Source organism: Hypanus sabinus, chromosome 25, assembly GCF_030144855.1.
Source record: "Hypanus sabinus isolate sHypSab1 chromosome 25, sHypSab1.hap1, whole genome shotgun sequence".
Classification (NCBI taxonomy): domain Eukaryota; kingdom Metazoa; phylum Chordata; class Chondrichthyes; order Myliobatiformes; family Dasyatidae; genus Hypanus; species Hypanus sabinus.
Window position 1 is genome coordinate 1,463,260 of NC_082730.1, and position 16,563 is coordinate 1,479,822.

The window sequence follows — 16,563 nt, forward strand, 5'->3', positions numbered from 1 at the left end:
CCCTCCCAGAGGGAATTAACCCTCTCATCCCTACACTTCCCCATGGTCAAATTTTGAAAGACATTAATCAGTGTTCATTGAGTTAGGAAACATTGCTTTTATTTATCCAGCAGGTTCGCAAGTTGTCGGCCCTGATCCCAGCAGGAGGTTTGCAAAGTGACGGGACTGATCCCAGCAGGAGGTTTGCAAAGTGACGGGACTGATCCCAGCAGGAGGTTTGCGAGGTGACGGGACTGATCCCAGCAGGAGGTCTGCGAGGTGGGGGCCCCGATCCCAGCAGGAGGTCTGCGAGGTGGGGGCCCCGATCCCAGCAGGAGGTCTGCGAGGTGGGGGCCCCGATCCCAGCAGGAGGTCTGCGAGGTGGGGGCCCCGATCCCAGCAGGAGGTCTGCGAGGTGGGGGCCCCGATCCCAGCAGGAGGTCTGCGAGGTGGGGGCCCCGATCCCAGCAGGAGGTCTGCGAGGTGGGGGCCCCGATCCCAGCAGGAGGTCTGCGAGGTGGGGGCCCCGATCCCAGCAGGAGGTCTGCGAGGTGGGGGCCCCGATCCCAGCAGGAGGTCTGCGAGGTGGGGGCCCCGATCCCAGCAGGAGGTCTGCGAGGTGGGGGCCCCGATCCCAGCAGGAGGTCTGCGAGGTGGGGGCCCCGATCCCAGCAGGAGGTCTGCGAGGTGGGGGCCCCGATCCCAGCAGGAGGTCTGCGAGGTGGGGGCCCCGATCCCAGCAGGAGGTCTGCGAGGTGGGGGCCCCGATCCCAGCAGGAGGTCTGCGAGGTGGGGGCCCCGATCCCAGCAGGAGGTCTGCGAGGTGGGGGCCCCGAGCCCAGCAGGAGGTTTGCGAGGTGGGGGCCCCGATCCCAGCAGGAGGTTTGCGAGGTGGGGGCCCCGATCCCAGCAGGAGGTTTGCGAGGTGGGGGCCCCAATCCCAGCAGGAGGTTTGTGAGGTGACGGGACTGATCCCAGCAGGGGGTTTGCGAGGTGGGGGCCCCGATCCCAGCAGGAGGTTTGCGAGGTGGGGGCCCCGATCCCAGCAGGTTTGCAAGTTGACGAGACTGATCCCAGCAGGGGGTTTGCGAGGTGGGGGCCCCGATCCCAGCAGGAGGTTTGCGAGGTGGGGGCCCCGATCCCAGCAGGAGGTTTGCGAGGTGGGGGCCCCGATCCCAGCAGGAGGTTTGCGAGGTGGGGGCCCCGATCCCAGCAGGAGGTTTGCGAGGTGGGGGCCCCGATCCCAGCAGGAGGTTTGTGAGGTGGGGGCCGATCCCAGCAGGAGGTTTGCGAGGTGGGGGCCCCGATCCCAGCAGGAGGTTTGCGAGGTGGGGGCCCCGATCCCAGCAGGAGGTTTGCGAGGTGGGGGCCCCGATCCCAGCAGGAGGTTTGCGAGGTGGGGGCCCCGATCCCAGCAGAGCCACTACCCTGTACTGCTGTTAGTCTTCCAGGTTGTGAAAGGCGTTTTGCATTTCTTCCAGGAGGAGGGTGTAGTCTGACTTGATCTTCACCTCCCCGTCCTTGACTGGGTCCTGAGGTATGAGCAGAGAGTGAGACCACAGCAATCATTTCTCTCACAACCCCTCTCCTGAACCAACCACACCAACTCCCTACTTCATTCACCCTCTCTCCAATAATGCCTCATTTTCCACTCCCTCCCCTTCCTTCCCACCCCCTGCCCCCTCCATCCCTTTTCCCATCCCTCTCTCCCCACCTCTGCCCCTCTCCTCCTTTCTTGCCACCCATCACCCCCTCTCTTCCTCCCTCACCTATCTCCTCTTTTCCCTGAAACCCCTCTTTCACCTCCCCCAACCCCTCCTTTCCCCTCTCCTCTCACTGGGGTCTGACCTTAAACTTCATGGCACTCAATTTGTACAGGACATCACCCATGTTGTCCCGGATGAGGGACCAGGTGAGGCGGTTGTCGGAGTGGGCCGTGGTCTCCACCGAGTGACGTGCCAGGTCGTAGAAGGCGATGATATTCTTCAGGATCCCCACCGTCTTGTAGAAAGGGCAGTACCTGCAGGGCAGAGGGAGAGGGGCTGAATGGTCTCCTATCCCTGTGTGATAGACTGCGGGAGAGGGGCTAAATGGTCTCTATCTCTATATAACAGACTGAGCGAGAGGGGCTGAATGGTCTCTATCCCTATATAACAAGACTGAGGGAGAGGGGCTGAATGGTCTCTATCCCTATATAACAAGACTGAGGGAGAGGGGCTAAATGGTCTCTATCCCTGTGTGACAGGCTGACGGAGGGGCTGATGTGTGAGAGAACATATGTGTGAGAGAATCTATAGCACATGTGCCAAACATGTAACCTACTCTAGAAACTGCCTAGAATTTCCCTACCACATAGCCCTCTATTTTTCTAAACCCGTGTATGTATCGAAGAGTTTCTTAAAAGAGCTACAGATTAACTGTGATGTGCATCATTGTCACTGTCTGATCAGCCCCCTCCCCTGCCCCCCCATCCCCCACCTGTCATATGAGGCGTGTCTGTTCTATTGATCCGTGACACAGTTCGATCACCCCCCCACCTGTCATACGAGGCGTGTCTGTTCTATTGATCCGTGACACAGTTCGATCACCCCCCCACCTGTCATACGAGGCGTGTCTGTTCTATTGATCTGTGACACAGTTCGATCACCCCCCCCACCTGTCATACGAGGCGTGTCTCTTCTATTGATCCGTGACACAGTTCGATCACCCCCCCCACCTGTCATATGAGGCGTGTCTGTTCTATTGATCCGTGACACAGTTCAATCACCCCCCCCACCTGTCATACGAGGCGTGTCTGTTCTATTGATCCGTGACACAGTTTAATCACCCCCCCACCTGTCATACGAGGCGTGTCTGTTCTATTGATCCGTGACACAGTTCAATCACCCCCCCACCTGTCATACGAGGCGTGTCTGTTCTATTGATCCGTGACACAGTTCAATCACCCCCCCACCTGTCATACGAGGCGTGTCTGTTCTATTGATCCGTGACACAGTTCAGTCACCCCCCCAACCTGTCATACGAGGCGTGTCTGTTCTATTGATCCGTGACACAGTTCAATCACCCCCCCCACCTGTCATACGAGGCGTGTCTGTTCTATTGATCCGTGACACAGTTCGATCACCCCCATCCCCCACCTGTCATACGAGGCGTGTCTGTTCTATTGATCCGTGACACAGTTCGATCACCCCCCCCCCCCCACCTGTCATACGAGGTGTGTCCATTCTGCTGCAGAAAGTCATCCTTGAGCAACTTGGCCACCTCCAGAGTTATCTTGTCCAGTTCAGCCAAGGATGCCTAGGGTAGTGGGACAGTGGGTCAGTGAGTGCACACAAAATACACTTCTGAAGGAACATTCCCTCACACATGTGCACACACACAGTGAGAAAGAGACACACCAAGCACAGACTGAGACTTACAGTGAAAGTTCAAAGTACATTTCTTATCTGAGTGTACATTGTATACAAGCTTGAGATTCCTCTCCTTACAGTGACAAAACAAAGAAACCCATAGAAAAACCGTCACTCAATGTGCAGATAAATTCATGCAAACAATAACAGTCAGCAAATAGTATTCAGAACGAAAGTGAGTCAACAGACACAAATCCTGATCACTGTAAATGGAGCAGATGACAGAGTGAGACACACAGGCACTGACAAACACATCACACACACACACACACACACACACACACACAGTGAGACACACAGAGACAGACAAACCAAACACATCACACACACACACACACACACACAGTGAGACACACAGAGACAGACAAACCAAACACATCACACACACACACACACACACACACAGTGAGACACACAGAGACAGACAAACCAAACACATCACACACACACAGTGAGACACACAGAGACAGACAAACCAAACACATCACACACACACACACACACACAGTGAGACACACAGAGACAGACAAACCAAACACATCACACACACACACACACAGTGAGACACACAGAGACAGACAAACCAAACACATCACACACACACACACACACACAACAGACACACTATCAATGCTGTGGATCGAAGAATCTGTAGATGACAGTGAAGGTGAGGATAGTTTTATATTACACAGTGATAAGTTGGCCAGGGCAATGATGGATGGAATTTAATCTTGACATGGGAGATAAAGAATTCTGGGAGAATTAAGGGAAGACGTGGACATTGCAAACCTGGGACCCGGAGAAACAAACCGACTGGGAGGAATTAAGCAACATCTGTGGGGGCAGAGCGACGGTCAATGTTTTGGGTTTGGACCCTGCATCAGGACTGAAAGTGGAAAGGCAAGAGAGGCAGGATGAAGAGGGGATGAGTTGGGTGCTGGGAGCTGAAGGATGGATACAGGTGAGGATGGGGGTGACACACACAGCCAGAGTCTGTGGACAGTGAAAGGTAGTCGAGAGCATGAAGGGGTGGGTAGAGACTGTGAATGGGTCGGTCCTGGGAGTGTTGGGAAACAGAGGTACCTTGGTGCACGAGTCTGAGGATCCTAGAAGGAGGTAGCACAGGTTGATCAGGCGGTGAAGTGGGATGTTCGCCTGACAGAGCAAAGGACTTGCGGCATCACGTTACAACCTTATCAAGCACTAGTTAAGGCAGACTGAGAGTATTTTGGTGAGTTCTGGTCACCACGCTCCAGGGCGATTGCACTAGACAGGGTATAGAGGAGTTCCCCGGTACGTGGTCTGGGACTGAGTTTCAATTACGAGGAGAAACCGGGTCTGTTCTCCTTGGAGCAGAGGACCTGACAGAGGTGCTCTGTACTGCTGACACACATCATTCTGACCATGGAGGTAAGGGTAGACAGTCAGCATGGACATGATGGCTGAAGGGAGCTGTCTGAACTATCTGTCTCCCTAACCCCCTCACATGCCTCTCCCCCCCCCCACCCCACCTGTCCTGTGCTGACTCACCTTGCCAACCAGCTGCACAATTTCCGCCAGGTCCTCCTCCTCCTGCAGGATCTCCTTGGCGCGGTTCCGGAGAGCGACAAACTCGGGGAAGTGTTTGTCATAGTAATCGTCTAGCAGCCGGCTGTACTTGCTGTAGCTCACCAGCCAGTTGACGGAGGGAAAGTGTTTCCGCTGGGCCAGCTTCTTGTCCAGTCCCCAGAACACCTGTGGGCAGTGCAGAGGGCCAGGAGTGTGAGCCCTACACATGCTGGCACGGGCACTCGCAGTGGGGAGCTCCCGATGCCACTCCTGAAAAGGGCAGCAACCTCATCTCACAACAGGAAGCTCCCTCACATCTCCTCTCTGAGTGGGGAGATCCTTCATTTCTCCCAGCACAGTGTGGAGTTCCCTTACCAACATTCCCACAGCAAGAGCTACCTCACCACTCCTCCCACAATGCCCCTCCCACAGTGGGGAGATCCCTTACTACCACTCCCACTTTGGGGAGCTCCCTCATCATCTCCCACAACGGGAGGGTACCTCGCTAATCCTCTGTCAGTGGAGCTTCATCACTGACCCTTCTACAGTGCAGAGGCCATCATCACTCCTTCATGGGGAGCTCCCTCACCCCTGCCCCCCGCACAGTGGGTAGTGTACAGGCAAACTCAACGGGGCTCTGATTGCCCCTTCCCACATAATGAAACTCCCGTCAGCTCCCAACTCTCCCACAGCAATGAGCTCCCTCACTGCCCATCCACAGATCCCTCACCGCCCCACCACAAGGCAGAGCACCTACTCCCATCCCACAGAATGAAGCTCCCTCCCCAACCCCACCTTCCATCACACCCACAGTGCGGTGATCCCTCACCACCTCTTTCTCAGTGTAAAGATACCCCACCTCCCTACCATAGCGAGGCATTCCCTCACAGGGCCTCCCTCAGTGAGGGACCTGCCCAGTATCCTGATAGTGCTGATGGGATGGTACTGGCCGAGTCGGAATGGAATGGGACAAGACGGGTCGGGATGAGGTGGGACAGGACCAGACAGGACAGCTGGATTGAGTAAGCAGCCGTTTTGAGTTTCACCACCCATCGGAGTTTCGAGGCCCGAGGGTTGAATATCCGATCTCAGCACAGAATGGAGGCAGGGCTGTAGACAACAATGCAGGCTTTGTGAGGCACCAGTCTCTGTCTGGCCGGGAAATCACAGCAACATGGAGCTCAGGGTCAGGGAAAGCGAGGGAGCAGGAGAACAAAAGAGAGAGTCAGAGTAGTGAGGGTATCACAGAGTGAGGGGGGCACAGGAGGGGTACAGAGATGGGGGTGGTGTGGGGGAGGGAGGGGGTTACAGAGATGGGGGTGGTGTAGGTGAGGGGGGTACAGAGATGGGGCTGGTGTAGGTGAGGGAGGGGGGTACAGAGATGGGGGTGGTGTAGGTGAGGGGGGTACAGAGATGGGGGTGGTGTAGGTGAGGGGGGTACAGAGATGGGGGTGGTGTGAGGGAGGGAGGGGTACAGAGATGGGGGTGGTGTGAGGGAGGGAGGGGTACAGAGATGGGGCTGGTGTAGGTGAGGGGGGTACAGAGATGGGGTGGTGTACGTGAGGGGGGTACAGAGATGGGGGTGGTGTAGGTGAGGGGGGTACAGAGATGGGGGTGGTGTGGGGGAGGGAGGGGTACAGAGATGGGGGGGGTGTAGGTGAGGGGGGTACAGAGGTGGGGGTGGTGTGAGGGAGGGGTACAGAGATGGGGGGGTGTAGGTGAGGGGGGTACAGAGATGGGGGTGGTGTGAGGGAGGGGTACAGAGATGTGGGGCTGTAGGTGAGGGGGGTACAGAGATGGGGTGGTGTAGGTGAGGGGGGTACAGAGATGGGGGTGGTGTGAGGGAGGGGGGTACAGAGATGGGGGTGGTGTGAGGGAGGGAGGGGTACAGAGATGGGGCTGGTGTAGGTGAGGGGGGTACAGAGATGGGGTGGTGTAGGTGAGGGGGGGTACAGAGATGGGGGTGGTGTGAGGGAGGGAGGGGTACAGAGATGGGGCTGGTGTAGGTGAGGGGGGTACAGAGATGGGGTGGTGTAGGTGAGGAGTTACAGAGATGGGGGGGTGTAGGTGAGGGGGGTACAGAGATGGGGTGGTGTAGGTGAGGGGGGTACAGAGATGGGGGTGGTGTGAGGGAGGGAAGGGTACAGAGATGGGGGTGGTGTAGGTGAGGGGTTACAGAGATGGGGGTGGTGTGAGGGAGGGAAGGGTACAGAGATGGGGGTGGTGTAGGTGAGGGGTTACAGAGATGGGGGTGGTGTGGGGGAGGGAGGGATACAGAGATGGGGTGGTGTGAGGGAGGGAGGGGTACAGAGATGGGGTGGTGTGGGGGAGGGAGGGGTACAGAGATGGGGGTGGTGTAGGTGAGGGGGGTACAGAGATGGGGGTGGTGTAGGTGAGGGGGGGTACAGAGATGGGGGTGGTGTAGGTGAGGGAGGGGTACAGAGATGGGGGTGGTGTGAGGGAGGGAGGGGTACAGAGATAGGGGTGGTGTAGGTGAGGAGTTACAGAGATGGGGGTGGTGTAGGTGAGGGGGGTACAGAGATGGGGGTGGTGTGAGGGAGGGAGGGGTACAGAGATAGGGGTGGTGTAGGTGAGGAGTTACAGAGATGGGGGGGGTACAGAGATGGGGCTGGTGTAGGTGAGGGGGGTACAGAGATGGGGATGGTGTGAGGGAGGGAGGGGTACAGAGATGGGGCTGGTGTAGGTGAGGGGGGTACAGAGATGGGGGTGGTGTGAGGGAGGGAGGGGTACAGAGATGGGGGTGGTGTGAGGGAGGGAGGGGTACAGAGATAGGGGTGGTGTAGGTGAGGAGTTACAGAGATGGGGGGGTGTGAGGGAGGGAGGGGTACAGAGATGGGGCTGGTGTAGGTGAGGGGGGTACAGAGATGGGGGTGGTGTGAGGGAGGGAGGGGTACAGAGATGGGGCTGGTGTAGGTGAGGGGGGTACAGAGATGGGGGTGGTGTGAGGGAGGGAGGGGTACAGAGATGGGGGTGGTGTGAGGGAGGGAGGGGTACAGAGATAGGGGTGGTGTAAGTGAGGGGGGTACAGAGATGGGGCTGGTGTAGGTGAGGGGGGTACAGAGATGGGGCTGGTGTAGGTGAGGGGGGTACAGAGATGGGGGTGGTGTAGGTGAGGTGGGTACAGAGATGGGGGTGGTGTAGGTGAGGGGGGTACAGAGATGGGGGTGGTGTAGGTGAGGGGGGTACAGAGATGGGGGTGGTGTAGGTGAGGGGGGTACAGAGATGGGGGTGGTGTAGGTGAGGGAGGGGTACAGAGATAGGGGTGGTGTAGGTGAGGAGTTACAGAGATGGGGGTGGTGTAGGTGAGGGGGGTACAGAGATGGGGGTGGTGTAGGTGAGGGGGGTACAGAGATGGGGGTGGTGTAGGTGAGGGGGGTACAGAGATGGGGGTGGTGTAGGTGAGGGAGGGGTACAGAGATAGGGGTGGTGTAGGTGAGGAGTTACAGAGATGGGGGTGGTGTAGGTGAGGGGGGTACAGAGATGGGGGTGGTGTAGGTGAGGAGTTACAGAGATGGGGGTGGTGTAGGTGAGGGGGGTACAGAGATGGGGCTGGTGTAGGTGAGGGGGGTACAGAGTTGGGGGTGGTGTGAGGGAGGGAGGGGTACAGAGATAGGGTGGTGTAGGTGAGGGGGGTACAGAGATGGGGGTGGTGTAGGTGAGGGGGGTACAGAGATGGGGGTGGTGTGAGGGAGGGAGGGGTACAGAGATGGGGGTGGTGTGAGGGAGGGAGGGGTACAGAGATAGGGTGGTGTAGGTGAGGGGGGTACAGAGATGGGGGTGGTGTAGGTGAGGGGGGTACAGAGATGGGGGTGGTGTGAGGGAGGGAGGGGTACAGAGATGGGGGTGGTGTGAGGGAGGGAGGGGTACAGAGATAGGGTGGTGTAGGTGAGGGGGGTACAGAGATGGGGCTGGTGTAGGTGAGGGGGGTACAGAGATGGGGGTGGTGTGAGGGAGGGAGGGTACAGAGATGGGGCTGGTGTAGGTGAGGGGGGTACAGAGATGGGGGTGGTGTGAGGGAGGGAGGGGTACAGAGATGGGGGTGGTGTGAGGGAGGGAGGGGTACAGAGATAGGGTGGTGTAGGTGAGGGGGGTACAGAGATGGGGGTGGTGTAGGTGAGGGGGGTACAGAGATGGGGGTGGTGTGAGGGAGGGAGGGATACAGAGATAGGGGTGGTGTAGGTGAGGAGTTACAGAGATGGGGGTGGTGTAGGTGAGGGGGGTACAGAGATGGGGGTGGTGTAGGTGAGGGGGGTACAGAGATGGGGGTGGTGTGAGGGAGGGAGGGGTACAGAGATAGGGGTGGTGTAGGTGAGGAGTTACAGAGATGGGGGTGGTGTAGGTGAGGGGGGTACAGAGATGGGGGTGGTGTGAGGGAGGGAGGGGTACAGAGATAGGGGTGGTGTAGATGAGGAGTTACAGAGATGGGGGTGGTGTAGGTGAGGGGGGTACAGAGGTGGGGGTGGTGTGAGTGAGGGAGGGATACAGAGATGGGGTGGTGTGGGGGAGGGAGGGGTACAGAGATGGGGTGGTGTACGTGAGGGAGGGGTACAGAGATGGGGGTGGTGTAGGTGAGGGGGGTACAGAGATAGGGTGGTGTACGTGAGAGGGGTACAGAGATGGGGGTGGTGTGGGGGAGGAGTATAGGGGAGGGAGAACATTACAGAGACAGGGAGGGGTATAGGGATCAGAGGGGCTTACTGAGACAGGGAGTGGTGTAGAGGCCAGAGGGGGTTACAGAGACAGGGAGGGGTGTAGAGGCCGGAGGGGGTTACAGAGACAGGGAGGGGTGTAGAGGCCGGAGGGGGTTACAGAGACAGGGAGGGGTGTAGAGGCCGGAGGGGGTTACAGAGCGAGGGAGGGGTGTAGTGGCCAGAGGGGGCTACAGAGACAGGGAGGGGTGTAGAGGCCGGAGGGGTTACAGAGACAGGGAGGGGTTACAGAGACAGGGAGGGGTGTAGTGACCAGAGGGGGTTACAGAGACAGGGAGAGGTGTAGTGACCAGAGGGGGTTACAGAGACAGGGAGGGGTGTAGAGGCCGGAGGGGGTTACAGAGCGAGGGAGGGGTGTAGTGGCCAGAGGGGGCTACAGAGACAGGGAGGGGTGTAGAGGCCGGAGGGGTTACAGAGACAGGGAGGGGTTACAGAGACAGGGAGGGGTTACAGAGACAGGGAGGGGTGTAGAGGCCGGAGGGGTTACAGAGACAGGGAGGGGTTACAGAGACAGGGAGGGGTGTAGAGGCCGGAGGGGTTACAGAGACAGGGAGGGGTGTACAGGCCAGAGGGGGTTACAGAGACAGGGAGGGGTGTAGAGGCTGGAGGGGTTACAGAGACAGGGAGGGGTGTAGAGGCCGGAGGGGTTACAGAGACAGGGAGGGGTTACAGAGACAGGGAGGGGTGTAGAGGCCGGAGGGTTTACAGAGACAGGGAGGGGTGTAGAGGCCGGAGGGGTTACAGAGACAGGGAGAGGTGTAGAGGCCGGAGGGGTTACAGAGACAGGGAGGGGTGTAGAGGCCGGAGGGGTTACAGAGACAGGGAGGGGTTACAGAGACAGGGAGGGGTTACAGAGACAGGGAGGGGTTACAGAGACAGGGAGGGGTGTAGAGGCCGGAGGGTTTACAGAGACAGGGAGGGGTGTAGAGGCCGGAGGGGTTACAGAGACAGGGAGAGGTGTAGAGGCCGGAGGGGTTACAGAGACAGGGAGGGGTTACAGAGACAGGGAGGGGTGTAGAGGCCGGAGGGGTTACAGAGACAGGGAGGGGTGTAGAGGCCGGAGGGGTTACAGAGACAGGGAGAGGTGCAGAGGCCAGAGGGGGTTACAGAGACAGGGAGGGGTTACAGAGACAGGGAGGGGTGTAGAGGCCGGAGGGGTTACAGAGACAGGGAGGGGTGTAGAGGCCGGAGGGGTTACAGAGACAGGGAGGGGTTACAGAGACAGGGAGGGGTTACAGAGACAGGGAGGGGTGTAGAGGCCGGAGGGGTTACAGAGACAGGGAGAGGTGCAGAGGCCAGAGGGGGTTACAGAGACAGGGAGGGGTTACAGAGACAGGGAGGGGTGTAGAGGCCGGAGGGGTTACAGAGACAGGGAGGGGTGTAGAGGCCGGAGGGGTTACAGAGACAGGGAGAGGTGTAGAGGCCAGAGGGGGTTACAGAGACAGGGAGAGGTGTAGAGGCCAGAGGGGGTTACAGAGACAGGGAGGAGAGAGGTTCAGCGGACAGAGGGATTTTTAGAGATAGGGAAGAGTGAAGAATTGCTCACCTGGACAATGCCGAGGGTGGCAGCGGTGACTGGGTCTGAGAAGTCCCCTCCTGGGGGTGACACTCTGTGGAGGGAGGAATGGGGAGGGTAAATAAAGGGTCAGAGGGATAGTTCCCCTTGGCTCTCTCTCAGCCTTACCCTCTCCTTTCCTCTTCCCACACCTTTACTGCTCCTCACCCACTTTTTGTTTCTCCTCTCTACTCAATGCACACTCCATCCACCTCCTGTGCACCTTGCCCCCTCTATTTCCCTTAAAACCCTCCCACCCTACTTCCTGTCATCCCTTCATGCAGATCACATCATTACACAGAGCACTGAGGTAGAACAAGGCCAAACAACAACAATGCAGAAGAAAGTAACACACACAAAGTGCTGGAGGAACTCAGACTGCAGAGTACTGGTTAGAGCTCTAACTCCTCATCTTTCTTTCACTGTCCTGATGGCCTGAAACGTTGGCTGTTTACCCTTTTCCATAGATGCTGCTTGTCCGCTGAGCATTTTGTCTGTATTGCTTGGATATCCAGCGTCTACAGATTTCCTCATCTTTGTGCAGAATAAAGTGTAACAGAGAGAGTGTAGTGCAGTTAAGCAATAAAGATCAAGATCATAATGAGGTAAATTGAGAGGTCAAGAGTGTCAAAATTTCTGGAAGCAATTCAGAAGTCACAGGATATATACATCCTAAAGAGGAAGACGTACTCAAAAGGAAAGATGACACAAGGTAAAGCTTGTTACATGGCATATGGCTCATTGCCAACAGAAGTAAAAGCCAACATAAAAACCAAAGAGTGGGCATAGAGCGATAATTAGTGGGAAGTTAGAGGATTGAGAAGCTTTTAAAAGCCAACAGAAGGCAACTAAAAATTCATTAAGAAGGTAGAGATGTTGGACTGTTGGAAAACTAGGAGAGATAATAATGGGGGTCAACGAAATGGCAGACAAATTGAATAACTATTTTGCATCAGTCTTCACTGTGGAAGACACTAGGAATTTGGTGGAAGTTCCAGGTGCCAGGAGTCTGAAGTGTGTGAAGCATAACTAGAGAAAAGGTTCTTGGGAAACTTAAAAGAACTGAAGGTAGATAAGTCACCTGGACCAGATAGTGCACACCCCAAAGATCTGAAAGACATGGCTGAAGAGATGTGGAGGCATTGGTAATGATCTTTCAAGAATCACTAGATTCTGGAATGGTTCCGGAAGACTGGAAAATTACAAATGTCATTCCACTCTTCAAGAAGGGAGAGAGGCAGTAGAAAGGAAATTATGGGCTAGTTAGTCTGACCTCAGTAGTTGGGAGGATGTTGGAGTCGATTATTAAGGATGAGATCTTAGGGTATTTGGAGGCACACAAAAAAATAGGCCATGGAAATAACAAGCAGGATAGACAAAGGAGAACATTGTGTAACTGGATTTTCGGAAGGCCTTTGAGAAGGTGCTGCACATGAGGCTGCTTAACAAGCTATGATTCCGTGGTATGAGAGAAAAGATTCTAGCATAGATAAAGCAGTGGCTGACTGGCAGGAGGCAGGGTGGGAATAAAAGGAGCCATTTCTGGTTGGATGGCAGTGACTACTTGTATACCACAGGGGTGTGTATTGGGGCCGATTCTTTTTACGTTATATGTCAATGATTTGGATGATGGAATTGACGACTCTGTTGCGAAGTTTACAGATGATATGAAGATAGGGAGGCACAGGTAGTTTTGAGGAAGTAGAGAGGCTACAGAAGGACTTAGACAGATGAGGAAATGGGCAAAGAAGTGACAGATGGAATACAGTGTAGAGAAATGTATGGTCATGCTCTTAGGTAGAAGGAACAGTAGCATAGACTATTATCTAAACAGGGAGAAAATTCAAATATCCGAGATGCAAAAGGATTTGGGAGTCCTTGTGCAGGATTTCCTAAAGGTTAATTTGCAGGTTGAGTCGGTGATGAGGAATGCAAACGCAATGTTAGCATTCATTTCAAGAAAACTAGAAGATAAGAGCAAGGATGTGATGCTGAGGCTTTATAAAGCACTGGTGAGGCCTCACTTGTAGTGTTGTGAGCAGTTATGGGCCCCTTATTGAAGAAAGGATGTGCTGACATTGGAGAGAATTCAGAGAAGGTTCACGAGAACGATTCTGGGAATGAAAGGGTAATCATATGAGCAGTGATGGAAGGCTCTGGGCCTGTACTTGCTGGCATTTAGAAGCATGGGGGTGGGGTGGGGGGGGAATCTCAATGAAGCTTATTGAATGTTGAAAGGCCTAGACAGAGTAGATGTGGAGAGGATGTTTCCTTTAGTGGGGGAGTCTCGGGCGAGGAGGCACAGCCTCAGAGTAGAGGGATGTCTGTTTCTAACAGAGAAGAGGAGGAATTTCTTTAGCTGGATGTTGGTGAATCTGTGGAATTCGTTCCCATAGGCAGTTGTGGAGCCAGGTCCCTGGGTGCATTTAAGGGAGACATTGATATATGTCTGGTAAGTCAGGGAGTGACAGACAGACATACTTTATTGATCCCGAGGGAAATTGGGTGAAAGCTTACGGGGAGAAGGCAGGAGTTTGGGGTTGAGCCTTGATGAAGCAGCTGATGGGCCGACTGGCCTAATTCTGCTACAGTGTCTTATGGTCTTAAAACTGCTGCACAGAAACAGGCCATTCAGCCCATCTAATCCATGTCAAACTGCCTAGTCCCAGGACAATGGCCCTCCATACCCCTACCAACCATGTACCTATCCAAACTTCCCTTAAACAATGAAAATGACATCACATGCACCACTTTTGCTGGCAGCTTGTTCCACACTCTCACAGCTCGTTCCTCTTAAACTTTTCACCTTCACCCTTAACCCATAACCTCTAGTTGTAGTCCATCTTATTGTACCAGAGACCCAGTGATAACAGGAAGCTGCCCTTGAGCCTGGTGGGATGTGCTTTCTGGCTCTTGTACCTCCTGTCCAATGGGAGAGAGGAGAATAGAGAATCAACGACCTCCCCACTCCCCATTACCCCCTCTCTCCTCCCTTACCTGATCTTCTCTGCAGCAACACCAGCTCCCACCACACCACCTCTACTGTGTTTCCCTTCGTCCGTACCCCTTCGCGAACCCATTATCACCCACACACCACCTCCCGCCAATCCACACTTACGCTCCAACAATGCTGACACTTCCCTCCCTCTCGGGACTGCCCAGGCATCTCACCCGTCCTGCCCGCTCATAGAAAGAGGCAAGACGGGCACCCAGATAGGCCGGATACCCACTGTCTGTGGAGAGAGCGAGACAGAGAGTAAGTGTGAGAGGGAGGGGGGAAGGGGAAGAGTGAGAGAGTGAGAGAGTGAGAGAGTGAGAGAGTGAGAGAGTGAGAGAGTGAGAGAGTGAGAGAGTGAGAGAGTGAGAGAGTGAGAGAGTGAGAGAGTGAGAGAGTGAGAGAGAGAGAGAGAGAGAGAGAGAGAGAGAGAGAGAGAGACGGGGAGGGGGAGAGGAACAGTGTGAGAGAGGGAGAGGGAGAGGGGGAGAGGAGCAGTCTGAGAGAGGGAGAGAGAGAGGAACAGTGTGAGATAGGGAGAGTGCATGAGAGAGTGAGAATATGTGAGGGGCAGGATAGAATGTGAGAGTGAGAAAGGAAAAAGTGTGTGAGAGAAGGAGGGAGTGTGAGAGGGGCAGACATGAAGGAGGGGGAGAGAGATTATGAGAGAAGGGGAGAGAGTGCAGTGTAAAAGGAGCTTCCCCTGTCCTGGGAGTGTGTAGAGCAGCTTTCCTCTGTGTCTATCCAGAGTGTGTCAGAGAGGGAGGGAGAGGGGAGAAAAAAACAGTACAAATGGAGGTTCATTCTGTACTGACCCTGGGTGTGTGTGATGGGAGTGTAGAGGGAGTTTCACTCTGTATCTGACCCGTGTCCTGGGAGTGTGTGATGGGACAGTGTAGAGGGAGTTTCACTCTGTGTCTGACCCGTGTCCTGGGAGTGTGTGGTGGGACAGTGTAGAGGGAGATTCACTGTGTGTCTGATCCATTCCCTGGGAAGATCCGATGGGTTTTGGTCTGACCCCTCCTAATTTCTGTTTCTTACCTGCAGGCATCTCCGCGAGGCGACCAGAGATTTCACGGAGAGCTTCAGCCCAGCGGGAGGTGGAGTCCGCCATCATACTGACGTTGTAACCCATGTCACGGAAATACTCTGAGATGGTTATACCTGGAGATGGAGGGGTGAAGGGAGCATTGGGCAGTGGCATTGGGGGGAGCATAGCGTGGGAGGGGGTGAGGGAGGAGTGAGTGGGGAGGGGGAACACGTAGGGGAGGATGTAAAGTGAGTGGGGGTGTTGTGTATGGAGAGGGTTGGGATTGGGGACAGTGATGGATTCAGGACAATTACAGCAGAGCACGTAGAAGCATTGTGGGGCAGGGGATGGGTAAGGCTCAAGATGGGTGAGAAAGATGAGGTGGGTATAGATACAGGGGAGTAGTCGAGGTGTGGGGAGCAAGGAATGGGGGGGAATCAGTAGGCATTTGGCATCAGGCTAGTTGGGACAGTGTGAGAGAGTATGGGAGGACAGGAAGTAAGGATGTTGCAGGGGAGGGTAGGAGGGGCCAAGTTGGAGGGTTGTGGGTCAAGGTTATTGGGGTCAGGCAGCCGGGAGAAGGGGCGGGAGTAGGTAGGCAGCTGGCTGGGGCCAGAAGTCATGACTTACCCACAGTTTGGACTGTGGGGAGGGGTCTGAGAGGGTGGGGTGTGATGGGAGCCGGACTTGGATGTCGAGCTCTGGGGGAGGGGTGGGAGGATGTTGACAGCATGAAGGTCAGGCTGGGGGGATGGGCTGGTTAGTAATGGGGGCGAAGTGAAGGGTAGGGAGCAGGAGGAGAGGTGATGGGGATGATGGGAGGGGTGTGTTGGATTGTGGGGATGATGGGATGGAGGGTGGGGGTCAGGGAGTGGGGATAATGGGGTGGAAGATGAGGGTCAGACAGTGGGGATGATGGGGTGGAGGGGTGAGGTGGTCATACAGTCGGAGTGGGGGTAGAGGGGTTGGTGATCAGGAGTGAAGGTCCAGCTGTGGGAGGTGAGGTGAAGGTAGGATTCGTGGTAGGAAGGGGTGATGGAGAGAAGTGGTGGGTTGTCAGATGGTGGGAGTCAGGGGACGGGGGGGGGGGCGGGGAGGGAGACACTTACCGGTGTAGATGGAGGCCTCACGGGCGGCCACGGGCATGTTGGAGGTGTTGGCAATGAGTGTGGTCCTCTTCATGATGGTCTCCAACTTTCCCTCCACCTCCATGGTCAGCTTCAGGGAGGTGTGGGGTGTGGTGGGTGGAGAGAAGAGAGGGTGAGCAGGGAGACCATGCCAGAGATTCATCTCTTCATGTTCACCATCAAATCCCC

At 55.7% G+C, this 16,563-nt stretch overlaps 1 protein-coding gene across 5 annotated transcripts in view; it reads right to left on the bottom strand.

The window, feature by feature from the left end:
• Positions 1–870: 870 nt before the first annotated feature.
• Positions 871–16,563, bottom strand: part of LOC132380921 (V-type proton ATPase catalytic subunit A-like) — a 37,493-nt gene continuing 21,800 nt past the window's right edge. For 2 of the 5 annotated variants that reach the window (XM_059949870.1, XM_059949869.1), the window contains 9 exons: positions 16,357–16,465; positions 15,259–15,381; positions 14,341–14,455; positions 11,214–11,277; positions 5,805–6,047; positions 4,920–5,123; positions 3,182–3,276; positions 1,828–1,999; positions 874–1,511 (listed from right to left, as the gene is read on the bottom strand). In XM_059949870.1, coding sequence (XP_059805853.1) covers positions 1,419–1,511; positions 1,828–1,999; positions 3,182–3,276; positions 4,920–5,123; positions 5,805–6,047; positions 11,214–11,277; positions 14,341–14,455; positions 15,259–15,381; positions 16,357–16,465 — 1,218 coding nt within the window. In that variant the 3' untranslated portion in view covers positions 874–1,418. Of the gene's footprint in view, positions 1,512–1,827; positions 2,000–3,181; positions 3,277–4,919; positions 5,124–5,804; positions 6,048–11,213; positions 11,278–14,340; positions 14,456–15,258; positions 15,382–16,356; positions 16,466–16,563 lie in introns of all 5 variants that reach the window. The other 3 variants (XM_059949868.1, XM_059949867.1, XM_059949871.1) reach the window with 3 other exon arrangements.